This window comes from Carassius auratus, chromosome 47 (assembly GCF_003368295.1).
Source record: "Carassius auratus strain Wakin chromosome 47, ASM336829v1, whole genome shotgun sequence".
NCBI lineage: Eukaryota > Metazoa > Chordata > Actinopteri > Cypriniformes > Cyprinidae > Carassius > Carassius auratus.
In genome coordinates this window covers 15,601,335-15,615,957 of record NC_039289.1, presented here as the reverse complement: position 1 = coordinate 15,615,957, position 14,623 = coordinate 15,601,335, and the positions used below count along the sequence as shown (strand labels likewise).

General features: G+C 37.7%; 1 protein-coding gene across 1 annotated transcript in view; it reads right to left on the bottom strand.

Annotated features, from left to right (window-relative positions):
- Positions 1-14,623, bottom strand: part of LOC113065226 (inositol hexakisphosphate kinase 1-like) — a 77,299-nt gene that overhangs the window by 42,745 nt on the left and 19,931 nt on the right. The window contains exon 2 of the mRNA XM_026236494.1: positions 1,277-1,670. Coding sequence (XP_026092279.1) covers positions 1,277-1,499 — 223 coding nt within the window. The 5' untranslated portion in view covers positions 1,500-1,670. The remainder of the gene's footprint in view (positions 1-1,276; positions 1,671-14,623) is intronic.

Below are 14,623 nucleotides of genomic sequence, written 5' to 3'. Positions count from 1 at the left end.
ATAATCACATCTATTCATTTTACAGCCCTGCTACTAGCATTTTATTCAGACTAAAACTCCTTTAATTCGGGTGAGAAATCTTTTTTTCCAAGTGGCTTTTGCACATAATAATAATACCGCTGCAGGCACATTTTGCAGCTTTAAGGTTAATAATTGATCGTTAATTTAACGACGATCGATCATGGAAATTATTGAATATTGACATCCCTATACAAATGAGTTGGATGGAAACCTGGCTATTGTCTGCATCAAACAATGCTTCCGAACAAATGTCATTCACCATTCAGGGCAGCTCCAGGACAGGTGTCTCTCCGAGCACGCTGCTGTCTGTGAGCGAGATGGAGTAACGGAGCCCTCAATCACGCTCCAGTGTTTGTAAGAGCTGCCAACTTCTCCACCCCATTTACAAAGTGAAATTCTCTGACTACCCTTATTTCCCAGGACTGTTGTTGAATCTTCCAAAAGTTTTGGTTTGGGTTCTTCACATGCGGCATCAGCACTTTTCACCGCACCAATAACACGGGGCTGCCCGCCAACGTGCCTGACTTTAAATCGGCACTACTACGGACCACGGATATCGGCCGATATATTTAAAAAAATTACACCTCTAAGTGCAACCAGTGCAAAAAGTTAAGTCAAGAGCCCTGATCAAAACCACATTTATTGTCTGTATTTAATTGTAAAACTGAAAAAATCTGAGAGCTAAAACTTTGCTTCACATCAAAAGTAACAAAGTCTAAATCTTATTGTGATTATTGAATGGGAGGAGCACTGATGTTTAGTTAAGTTTTGTTCACAGAGCTTCAGAAAAGAGTGTAGACTAAAAGATCCCAGGACCATCTTGAGTAGGCAGCTTACACACATTTTGTACATAAAATAGATACTGACAGCCAAAACAGAGAAGCAACAGAGAAGTAACTTTGAAATGACTGAAAAACTTGTCAATGATTTTAGCCCTCCAAAACCATTTCAGTTGGTTTTTTTTTAGCATTCATATTTTACGGTGCTTTGAACTGCACAGATTTGATTCACATTTTTCACTTCACATCTGTAGCAGTTACTATTAGACTGTTGGCTCAGAAAAACCAACACTAATAACCACTAAATCTTAGATTACTACAGCCATGAAAAAACTGCTTTTGGAATAAATTCAAAAATCTTCAACATCTTTTTACACGCTTACAAATTGAGTTGTGTCTCTCATTTTTTCTGGCATCTTTTTTAGACAACGTGCCACCTCAAAAAGAATGCATTGTTTCCAGATCATCCATCTTACCTTTGTACTCGGGGGTGAATTCCTTCATCTCTGGAGGCAGGGACTCGTAAAACCGCTGCTCACGGCTGATGAGCGGTTTGCAGACAGTGTGGTCGTCGTAACGCATCATGCTGGTGTGGCCGCCCACCTGGTGAATGAAAGGCTCCAGAGGAACCCCCCCATGGCTGCTCTGCCCCTGGCTGGCGCTGTGCTTGCCCGCCTCCATAGTGTGCGGTACACACATGGCGTTGGAGGGCCACGTGGAGCTGGGAGCATGGGCTCGGGTGCGCAGGCCTGGTGAGCGAGGGGTGCACGGGGTCGGCTGAGAGCGCACGCTGTCGCCGGGAGGGGGAGGAGCCAGCACGCTGAGCGCTGGGATGATCAAAAACCCTGCGAGTGCTGGGAATCCTTAATACTGCCACCAAGAAGAGAAGGAGAAGGATCACAATTTAGTTTCTAACAAAACAGAGTGTGCTAGTATCATCAAATATGGATTTTAGCCTGATGATGGATATGACACTGTTAATGTATTTGGTCTTGGCGGAATAGATCTGCTACACTACTGCTACTGAATTGCTACTGATGTTGGTTATTGCTGTGGTTGTAGATTATTGCTGCTGCTTCAAGCAAGTACAGGAACTTGCTATTGCCAATGCATACAGTGATACTTTGCTGTGAGTATTTAAGACATACTGCTGCTGCATAAATAGCACATAAAATAACCAGTAGCAAATCTACACAGGTAGAGCTGGTGAAGGTTGAGGGTTTCAGAGAAACTCTGAAAAGCGTGCTGCAAGAATCTCAAGCAAATACTAGCCAGCCATATAAATGCAAGGCAGTAAGCTCATTAGCTGCATATATGCAGCAAGAACCAATGAGCCGAACAGTGCCAAGTCATTTAATTCTTTGAATATCATCAGTTACGTTAACAACCCATTAGCTTGCGCCATCTAGATTTTGATGACTAAACTATTTATATCACTATACTTGCAAAGTTGTAAATTCTTGTTTTGAAAAATTGTAAAAGATTTGACATGGAAAGTGACTGTTACAAAGTACTGTACATACAAATTGTTTACTGCAAAATTACCTTCAATCAATCAAGTAAAAAAATAAAAATAAATAATCTAGACATAGTAACCATTTAAGAGGTTACTCCACGCCAAAATGAAAATTTTGTCATTAATCACATACCCCGATGTCGTTCCAAACTTGTAAAAGCTTTGTTCATCTTCAGAAACCCGATTTAAGATATTTTGGATGAAAATGGGAGGCTTGTGACTATCCCATTGACTGTCAAATTAATTGCACTGTCAAGGTCCAGAAAAGTATGAAAAACATTGTCAGAATTGTCCATCTGCCATCAGTGGTTCAATCTGAATGAGAACACTTTTTGTACGAGAAGAAAACAAAAATATCAACTTTATTAAACAATTTGGCTCCTCTGTGTCTCTCCACATCACCATAGCACCATTTTGGAGAACAACGGCTGAACTGTCCAAGATACAAGAAAAGGTATATCCTCACAATTATATTCCTTCTTAGAGAAAAAATTTATCTGTGAGGATTTCCAGTCAGGATTTAGACAGTATCATAGTACTGAGACTGCTCTCCTTAGAGTAACAAATGACCTGCTCTTATCATCTTATTCGTTTTTGTATCTCTCTATTAGTTTTATTGGATCTTAGTGCTGTGTTCGACACTATTGACCACAACATTCTTTTGCTAGACAAGAAAACTTTGTTGGCATTAATGGAAGTACATAAGCATGGTTTGAATCGTACTTATATGAACGCCATCAATTCGTTGCATTGAATGAAGATGTATCATATTGATCACAAGTGCAGTATGGAGTACCTCAAGGCTCAATACTAGGTCCATTACTCTTTATCGGACATAACTCTTTATGGCTGCTCTGTCAATTCTTCGTCATCAGTTAGGAACCTAGGTGTGCTATTTGATAGCAATCTTTCCTTAGAAAGCCACATTTCTTGCATTCATAAAACTGCATTTTCCATATCAAAAATATATCTAATTACAACCTATGCTCTCAATGTGAAATGCAGAAATGTTAATTGTAGCCGCACTGGGTTGTACTGTACATTGTAATTAACTCAAATGATATATAGGGAATTTGAATAATTAATCAGGAATAGGATTAATATATCTCATATGACAGTTACTTTAAAATTATTGAAGATGAAAAAAAGGGACAATTGTATATATCAATAACTCATTACAAAGCATTGTAATTTACTCATTAATATGTCAATATTCCGTTCTTCATATCAATTATAGTGATATCTCTTACTGTAAATTACCGCAAATCAAACAGTGATTTGTCCAGCAAACGGCCGTAAGATTAACTTATCAACTTTCAATAAAGTTGTCACTTTTTATAATTCAAGGAAAAATATTCTCTGGCCATGAAAACATTATCCTATCATTATGAAATTTCGGTTACTAAAAAGTAAAGAGCTTGTAGCTAAAGATCAGACATTTCATTGATTCGTGATGTGAGTGCTTAGAGGCAATCATGAATATAATCATGAATATATATTGGTTTTTAATAATTGAACTAATAATACATCAAACTACAAATCACACAGAGTAAATACGCGTACGACAATTCAGACAGTAAACTTTGTACAAGACATAACGGAATCCAAATGAGGGAGAGAGAGAGAGAGAATGAGAGAGAGGTGAGAGAATCAGGCGTGATCACAGAATTACTCTCATTTATGCAAAACTCACAGACAGTAACCCTTGAAAGACAACAACGAATCAAATCACCTTGAAAAGGTAATAGGCAAACTTCAAGCAGCATTTAAATCTCCATAGAGAATGATACTTGCATGTGGTCTCTTTGTGACTCGCCAGACCAGCGTGCGTGTGAGCGTGGTCCTTTGTAGCTAGGCGTGTTCTTTCATGTCTTCCGGGGCTGCTGCGGAATTGCGCGATATTTGAAAGGTCCAACAAACGGTCCAAAATGATTTGTCTTCCTCATGTAGAGACGAACTTAGTAAGTAAAAGAGATGAAAGCTATGGAGATGAAACCTCCCGAAGGAGCCATGAGAACAGGCTGTTCCCTTAGCCGCCGTGCTGAGATCAACGGCGATAGGAGAGCGGACCAAGAGCGCGAAGAAGGACAAGCGGGGTAAGAGAGAGGAACTTCCCGGGTCAGTTCTTATGGCTTGACTGGTTCGCGCCTCTGTTTGCGTGAACGGCCAATGAATGTCCGCGATCTGAAGCGGGAAAAACTTTCCTTTGTCTCTGGGGAACCACCCCCTCGCGTGAGTTATAGCTCACAGAAAATAACATTTTTCTTAAGAAAGACTGTATTTCTGAAACGATGCATCTTTTTGTAATTTGTCGTCGAGATTCGACACAGTCAGATTTTTACAATTATAAAGATACCATAAATTACATATATAACTGATAGAAACATGACGTTACATTCATATGCAGAATTACACACATTTAAAGTTTGACTAACACATGATAAAACTGCAGATACTCCAATTTATATGGTGAAACATCTACTGCACAAAAAGGCAATACTTTATATATTTAGAATACATTGAGAAAATAAAAGGGTACTATTCTCTTTTCTAAGAGTAAGCTTTCCTGTCCTGTTTGTTAGGTCATAAAGTTTTACAACCTGGTCAGGGGGTAGGGTTACAACTCTTGATTCTATTTGAGAACATAAAAATTAGGAGAAACATTTCCAATTTACTAGTCAGCAACTTATAATCCTCGCATAACAAGGATTAACCATTTTATGCAACACACAAACATATTCAAAATTAGTGATGGGCATAGATTAATTTTTTTAATCTAGATTAATATCACTGTGATCTTGAAATTAATCTAGATAAATCTAGATTAATCTAGATTAAAATGGCTCATTCGATAAAGTGGTTTATCAAGCTAGGTGGTGCATTAGAAAAGGGGCTCATCTCCTGTTTCAAAAATGCATCACAAAGTGCTTGAAAAAGCTGTAAACTAATTCCACATTGCACAAGGTGTAAACAACCTTACGCCTGTTAAACACCAATGTTTACGTTTTTTTCAAGTTTGTAGGTGTCAAGGTACAGAAACCAAATAATAAATGTAAAATAGCACTGGATAGTCTTCAATGTAAAAATGAAATATACAATCAAACCTACATTTATTTAGACACCTTCAACATTTCTCACATTATTACAGTTTTGCTATATATATATATATATATATATATATATATATATATATATATATATATATATATATTAGGGGTGGGAAAAAAAAACGATATTGCAATATATTGTTGTGCTCTCTGTCGCAATAAATAATCGATACACTAACGCCCAATATCGATATTTTATTACAACACAAAATGATTAATTTACCCGTTGTCAGTGTCACTACCCAATATCTACAATTCTGTTTGCGGGGGGCGCTGTTCGAGTAAATAGGGGTAAAGTGGCGCAAACAGCGGCTGATGAAGAACACAAGTTAACTAACAACAACAGAGAATTGCAGAAAAAAAGAGAAGCGAGAAGATTGGTGGAAAAAAATAAAAAAACGCTAAACTGTAAAGTGTGGAGACACTTCGGGTTTTACGAGACAGTCGACGGAAAGGCACTGGATAAAGACTATGCAATCTGCAAGAACTGCTTTGCAAAGATAAAATATAACAGCAACACTACGAATCTGCAAATGCACCTCGTTCGCCATCACGGTGAACTACTCTCAGGTGATAATGAGGGCAAACCAAAGCCCCTTTCACACTGCACATCGGACCCGCAATATTCCCGTAACATTGCCTGGTCGCCTTCTGTGTGAAAGCAACCACGTCCCGGAATTGATTACCGAATCGAACCCGGGTCGGGGACATAGTAACATTGCGGTAATCGATCCGGAACGAGCGCTGTGTGAACAAAAGCCAGATCTAATTCCGTATCGAAGTGATGACGCGCGTTATCGCGCGACTCTTTTACCGGCTGTTTTGAAGGAAGATCAACATTCGCGACGAAAACATATGTGCAAACTGTAATGAAGCAGAGATCGGTTAGTTCCTCACTTTCCGCGCTGACTCAGAGATCGTTTGCTTGCTTCAGTTAAAGTATAACGTGCCAAGTGTTGTCGACTCGTGCATTACACGTCACGCGCTGATGTCACGTGTCGTTACGGGATCTTCAAGGTTTGTGTGTGAAAGCATGCACATATACCGGGTCATCACTGGCAGTGTGAAAGTGCCAAATCTAGCGACCAGGGAATAATTACAGGAACACTTTACCCCTGTATTTGCCGGAATGGCAGTGTGAAAGGGGCTCAAGTCAGCCGACAATCACTACTGCGTTCAAAGCAAAGCTCCCCTTTGGGTCGCCGAGGGCACAGAGTATATAAGTCCATCGCCGAATTTATTTGACATAATCTCTGCTCAGAGGTGTGCTCTTAGATCTGAGCATGCTGATCAGTTAGTGTTCCTCAAGAAGAATATGCCTTGATGTGTCCACTGTTTACAGTAACTTACTACTGACGTTTCAGTATTATGGTTTACACATGTTAATGTTCATGTTGTTTTGTAATGTTCATGCACTTTTATCTGTCTAGATGTACAGTGTTTACATAGTTTTTGCAAATGCTTGTCATTAATAAATGTAATAAATGTTGGCATTAATAAATGCATAAAATTTCCTTATTTCCTTATTCCTTCTTTTTCTTTTCAGTCACATATATCGTATATATATATATATATATATATATATATATATATATATATATATATATAATTATATCTGGTGTCTTTGGTTTGACTGTTAAAACTACGTAATTCAGTCAAGAGCAGTGAGTGATTTTCATTTTCATTTTCTTGGATTAACATTACAGCAGCCATTAGCTAAATTAGGCGCGGTCCCTTTAAGAGATGATGAACGCATTCGATATAATACACATCCCATTTTTTTCCTCAACTGTTTACTTTCACTTAAGAAATAACTGACAGTTTTTTGTCAGCACAAGCGCAAAAATAAGCAAATTCGATGTTCAAGTGTTTTGAGACGGTTCAGTGTCACTGTCCGTGATACGCGGCTCTCTCTCTCTCCACACCGAAACAGCGCGCGAGTAACCAGCTACTCCGTTCAGCTTTTCCGCGTCTTGTGTTTGGATGCTTTAATGTTTAAATCGACAAGCGGTAAGGCGTAAAAACATGTGAAAAAGATAAGCTTTCGTGACGATGTGCAGCAGTGGCCCGTCAACTGTCCTGAGCATCTTTTAAGGCTGGCCTCAGCCAGTCGGTTATATAAAATATCAAGGTGAAAGTCATCAGCTTGCTTAGTATAGATCCAGCTCCAACTTTAGGAATAGATTAACGGCGATATTTTTTTTTTACGCAGCACGTTAACGCCGATAACGGCCCACCACTATTCAAAATAAATATTATTAAGGGCTTACATAAAGAGCGTTAAGAAAAGTTTGTTTGTGTGTGTGTGCTTATGTGTGTGTGTTTTGGAATGTGTTTCATTTCTCCTTTGAGGCTGCTCACGTGACTGTGGAATTTCTGTCCAGAGTGTAATAAATAATTTAAATCCAGCCAGGCTGGTGCCAGGCCAGGCATTTAGTTTAGAGAGAGTTGGGTTTATATGCCTGAATTCAAAATCTACAAGCTTTGGGTTTGCCTTGTTTTAGATTCAATGAACCGTGATTCATTAGTTCAGAACCCTTGAATCGATGAACTGCATATCCGATACATAATCCATACGTATGACCTCAAGGTTAGATTATTGTAATGCTTTATTGGGTGGTTGTTCTGCATGCTTAATAAACAAAACTCCAGCGAGTCCAAAATGCAGCAGCTGCAGTTCTTACTAGGACCAAGACGTATGGCCATATTAGCCCGGTGATCTGTCAATTTGTCCTATGCTGTCAGATTTTCCTACCTCCCACTAAAACAGTGGGTAGTACAATTGCACAACGAAAAATGCTACTGTAAAGTTACCTACTCTTACCTACTCTTACAGTAGGGTTGCACGGTTTACCGGTACTACGGTAGTATCGCGATACTAAGGGTTCAAAATACTGGTGGTGCCATTGTATTTTTTAAATGGTAGTATCGTCATTACGGTTCTACCGTAAGTACTGTTGTATATGGCTTGTGGGGCAGTTGCTAAAATGTTCGAACACTTGTGTTGTAAATAAACAATATAGCGTCTTTTTGTCTTCCTGTCGTCTTTCTGCGGTGCCCTTTAAGCGCGCAAAAAACCTGTGTAGAATTTGCTCCTTAAATTCCATATATGGTATTGTTTTTTTTTACCCAACACGCATCTGATTCTGTTCATTTCATTTTAATTTGCTATGGTATGTTCCTGTAAATACAATAAATTTAAATACAACGTTTGACCGCGACAGTCTCTTGAAAAAGAGCAACTCACATAGTGAAATATGGAATTACTTCTGATTTTTATCTGATGATGAAGGAAAACCAAACTGCCGTGAATATCTACAGAGAATTCAAGCTAAAGGGGGAAAACACAAGCAACCTTATCAAACATCTTCAGACACATCCCACATCTTTTACGGAGTACACAAAGGTTAGTGTAACTTATTTACCTTAAATAATTATCTTCATTTTTGACGATGTCTTGTTTAACATTACAGTAAGGTGTTGCATATTATTCACGCTATCTAGAGAGAGGGACTGAAACATTTTAAAATTAGCAGTTTAAACACTGCATTTTAAAATAATAACTTTCTATATAGTATGTATATATTTTTGTTGCTCTTTCATCCACCTTCTGGATGAATGGATTTCATTCTTTACAACAATCTTTGCAACGAAGAATGTTGTTATATTCATTAACAAGACGACATCTGCAGTCTGTTCTTGTCAGCCATTTATTGATTTATGTTAAAATCAGCTTGTTTAGTTCCTAAAAAATATTAGTGTTTTGAACAAATCGAGTAAATTGTTAAATGAGCCATTCACGAAGTTCGTGAGAGTAATCACTTGCTTTATTCCTGAAGTGACCAGACGTTTCTTTTGAATGGCTCTGTCAATAAATAATTTAGAAAGACTGCCACCTACTAGATGTAGTAGTTTCCCATTTAAAGGTAGTCTATAAAATAATATTTTTTCAGCATTTCATATACATTTCATGTATTTTGCATTTCATACTTAAAACTTCGTATATAAAATAAATACTCATTATTTATGCAGTTGTAATTGCAGTGTCACTTAAAGTGCAGCTTCAGTGCAAATTCTGCCGTTCTAAAATGTATTTTGCTTACACTGATTTCATTTGATTAATAAAAAAAAAATTGTTTCACACTGTTTTTATTTTATCAAATGTACAGTACTAACATACAACATAAATGTAAACATTTTCTGTATTCTATTGTACTGAAAAAAAAATTAATATATACGTTATTTTTTATATTCTGAATTTTACAGAATTCAAGTACCGTATTTTTCTTACTATAAGTCCCATCTAAGTATAAGTCGCATCAGTCTAAAAATAGGTCTGGACTATAAGTCACATTTATTTAGAACCTCTATGGAAAACTTTTCTTTGAAATAGCACTTTCAGGTTGTTGTGATTGTTGTTACTGTTCTTGAATATTGTCTTTTGTATGTATACTATTTTGTGCATGTTTATGATAGAACCACTCGTTCATGTAATCTTACCTATATGTAATCTTACCATGTTAAGTATCTATGAATTGGTCTTCTAAAGATCTAATTGAGAGTGTATATTATATGTTAGTACATAGGCAATGTATTAATGTTCTAAGAATCTTTAGTAATTTTGCATCAACACCTAATTGAGTTCCAAATGCAAATTACCATGCTCTCAGACAAAGGTCCGGGTTTACCGGGTCCTCGGTACCACCGGTACTTAAAGAAACCTGGTACTGTGACATTTTAATTTTTTTAGTACTGACTTGGTACCGAAGTACCGGGTCTTTTGACAACACTATGCAAGACTAATGCACATCTATTATGATATACAGTATAAGAATTTTTTCTTGTCCAATCTGCTGTCAATAACTACATTTCAGATTCAATCCTGCATATAGCCCTAATATTCAGTTTTGTCCAGTCTTTCATGAGGGTGAGCAGCTAAATAATGACAGAATTTCACATTTTGGATGAACTAACAATTCAATAGACAGAAAATAACAGCTTAATGGTCTGGATATTAATCAAACCACACACCAGCTAAACAAAACAAACAGAGGTTTATTACCTTCCATTACTGCATCTCGAGAGCGTTTCCCAGAATGCTGTGTAGCCCTACAAACACAGCTGGTATCTGCTGATCTCAGATCCTTTATTACATTAGTCTGAGTCCCATCAGCTCAAAGACACACAGAGCAGCATCCATCTCTAACAGTGTCTTCAATTTAATCCTCATTTTAACCAACATGCCGTAGCACATGTTCGGCTCTCATCAACTATCACAAAAACAGTGTTTCACATGCACTCAAAATTGAAGCTGTCTTTAAAGTCTTGATGGAATGAGTCTGATGTCTCAGGAAGGCAGAGCTGCCATCGACTGCTTCATTCAGGTTAAAACATCCTTAATTGAAGTATTGATCCAGCAGTGCCTAAACATGCATTTCAGTTGGCTTCTACGCTCTCATACCATGACTACTGTAGGAGACAATATGCATTTCAGGGGTCAGATGAGGTGGGCTGATGTACAATATTACTACCACAGATGTGATCAACTGCTTTTTATCTATTTCAAAATAAAGCAATTAAAATCAATTATAGGCTAAATCGCTCCATTCTCAATGTAGTACTTTGACAAATGCATACTGGAATATGAAAGTCATGCTATCCTTTCAGAAGGGTGGATTTACTGGGACCAGTACTTGAAGATTGAACATTTACCAATGCTGCTGAATGACACTAGTACTGATCAATACCCATTTATTAATAACAAAGAAAGAAACAATACAAAAGAACATTACAACAATTTCAACAGCAGAGTAAAATAGTTTTACCAAAAATATGCTAAAAACAACAGTATTAGCATAAAACACAAATAATTCCAGGTATACCGTAGTTTCTTGCTTGCCTGCTAATAAGCTGCAAATTGACAATACTGGTACTCCTTACTGATTCAGTCCAAGGAAAGTGAACGATGCTGTTCCAAAAAAAATAAAAAAATTAAATAAAAATAAAGTTTGCTTATATTCAATAATTTAAAGATAAATTAAATGAATGTTTTATGCCTTCATTTGACAACCAGAAAAATGCAAATACACAACCGAATTTCTGAGGGGGGAAACATTTCATAAGGCTATTTTAAGAAAAAATTAAATGTACATTGTTTTTATGCATTTAAATAATTAGACATGCTTAAACACAGGATTAGGTAACAATAAAACATATGTTGAATAAAAAATTTAAAAATTTTTTTTTTATAAGTTTTATGATTTTAATGAATTAGAAATACTTTTTGATTAATACAACTTATTTTAACCATGAAAAAGAAGTGGAGAAAAATTAAAGCGGAAAACAATGGAATCCAGAAAAATTAAACAGAATTAAAAAAAACAAAAAAAACTGCATTTTGGAAAAAATAAAACAGATTTCATAGGGCCCTAGATTTATGATCAAAACATACAGTGGGAAGATTTGGGTTGATGTCAATAAAATATAAAACAGTAGCACTACTAATGCTGTGATCTTACTCCTGCAACTCACCAGAGCTCAGATTCATCACAAGAATAAGAGACACTATGGGTTATGAGTGACACCCTGCAGCAAGAAAGGTCCCTATTATTACCATCCATGTTTGACCTAAAAAGCCTTCAGAGTATAGAAACCTGCATCCAGTAAACCCAAATAGATACTGCAAATTTCTGAGAGTGACAGCTTCTGCCGCGTTTCCACCGAAATTACCCGGAACATTTTTACCAGGAACATTTTTTCCCAGGAACTTTTTTCCCCCCAGACCTGTTGCTTTCTGCGTTTCCACCGCGGTGTAAAGTACCGGGTAGATTAGGCAAATGACTGGTGAGGTAGGTCCAGGCGCGTTTCTCAATACAAAGTACCACTGACTAAAAAATAAAAATAAAAAGTACGCTGATTTTGGACGTGCATCATCGGTAGGTCAGACTTTGTGCATTCGAATGGGGAGTGTGATGTCCGCAACGACGCAAGTCCGGTAAATGTATAAACAGCAGCGTAACTATATACTATATATATATATATATATTATACTTGATAACTTCAGTCAGCTCGTCTTGCTACTGCAATTTTCCCTAATGTATATTTACAATAAAACGAAATAGGATATCAAATACCTCTGCCTCCTTTGGTTTTCATTTAAGCATAATAACAGCTGCAGAAATGTACTAAGTTCAGGGATATGTGTATATGCAGCCATTACAATGAAACGAAATATTATATAAATTAGCTTTTTTATTTTCATTTTAACATATAGATAAATTGAATACAGGCCAAAGAAAACCTGTTAGATTTACCCCGCAGCTGAATTATATGTTATGTTTAACCACTAAAGACACATCAGAGCCAGCGGCACATATCAGAAGGTCTATCTCAGGAGAGGCTGCTCTCTGTTGATACATGAGGACTGAGCTCCCGCTGATCGAGTGGAGCTAACCGTCGCAGAGATCGGCGAAACACATTTTTTAAATAGGCGCTGTCTTTATAAATAAACCACATATTTGAGTTTTAAACAACTACATTCTCGCCTGAAATACTTTTAAAATTACATTTCATGACACAATAACAGTAATATTTGAAAATGATCCGAATAAATGGTGTTTGAACTCAACCAATGCTGCGTGAACTCAGATGGCTTTGGCTACAGCAATTTTTCCCTCAGTATATTTACAACAACACGAAATAGGATATAAAATACCACTGCCTTCTTTCGTTTTCATTTAAACATAATAACAGCTGCAGAAATGTACTTAGTTCAGGGATATGTGTAACATTATATACAGCCATTACAATGAAACGAAATATTATATAAACTTGCCTTTTTTATTTTCATTTTAACATAAAGATAAATTGAATACAGACCAAAGAAAACCTGTTAGATTTACCCCGCAGCTGAATTATATTTAATGTTTAACCACTAAAGACACATCAGAGCCAGTGGCACATATCAGAAGGTCTATCCGAGGTGAGGGCTGCTTCTCGGTGGATGGATGATCACTGAGCTCCCGCTGATTGCGTGGAGCTCACCGTCTCAGAGATCGGCGAAACACATTTTTAAATAGGCGCTGTCTTTATAAATAAACAACAGATTTGAGTTTTAAACAACTACATTCTCGCCTGAAATACTTTTAAAATTACATTTCATGACACAATAACAGTAATATTTTGAAAATGTTGATCCGAATAAATGGTGGTTGAACTCAACCAATGCTGCGTGAACTCAACCAATCAGCATGTTTAGCGCCAAAGTCCCGCCCCCGAAAGTTCCGGAACTTTGAAAAAGTACCACCTCGCCAGCAGGGACTTTCTGAGGGGCATTTTTTTACCCGGAACTTTATTTAGTTCCTGGTTCCTGCGGTGGAAACACACCAAGTACCAGGCCAAAGTCCCGAGTTCCTGGGTAAAGTTCCTGCGGTGGAAACGCGGCTTTCTTTAATGTCATCTGCCTTTGAACTTTTGCAGGGAGCCAAGGTCTTCAGTAAGTTTCTTATTATCTGGTACAGATTCGAGAGGGGGATGAGTGGAAGATGGCATTCATCACTCCTTCAGGACATTATGAGTACTGGGTGCTACCCTTTGGTCTGACAAATGCCCCAGCTGTCTTCCAAGCCCTGGTTAATGACGTGTTGAGAGACATGGTTAACAAGTTTATCTTTGTGTACCTTGATGACATTTTCATTTTTTCTCCTTCACTTCAGGTACACATCCAACACGTGTGCCAGGTGCTACAATGGCTGCTGGAGAACCAGCTATATGTTAAAGCAGAGAATTCCCTTCCTGGGCTATATCATTTCGGCAGAGGGAATCAAATCGTGGAGGTGGATGCTTCCGAGATTGGAGTAGGTGCGGTTCTTTCTCAGAGGTCCGCACTTCTTCAGAAACTTTAGTCAGGTTGCTGCACCCTTGACAACTCTTACCTCCACTAAGGTACCATTTAGGTGGAATTTGAAAGCTCAGGAGGCCTTTAATGACCTAAAGTCCCGATTCATTTCTGCTCCTGTTCTTTTGTTTCCAGACCCTGAACGTCAGTTTATCGTGGAGGTGGATGCTTCCGAGATTGGAGTAGGTGCGGTTCTTTCTCAGAGGTCCCCCAGAGATGGGAAGGTACATCCCTGTGCCTACTACTCTCACCGCCTGAGCCCAGCAGAACGGAATTATGACGGAAGGAATCGGGAGCTTTTGCC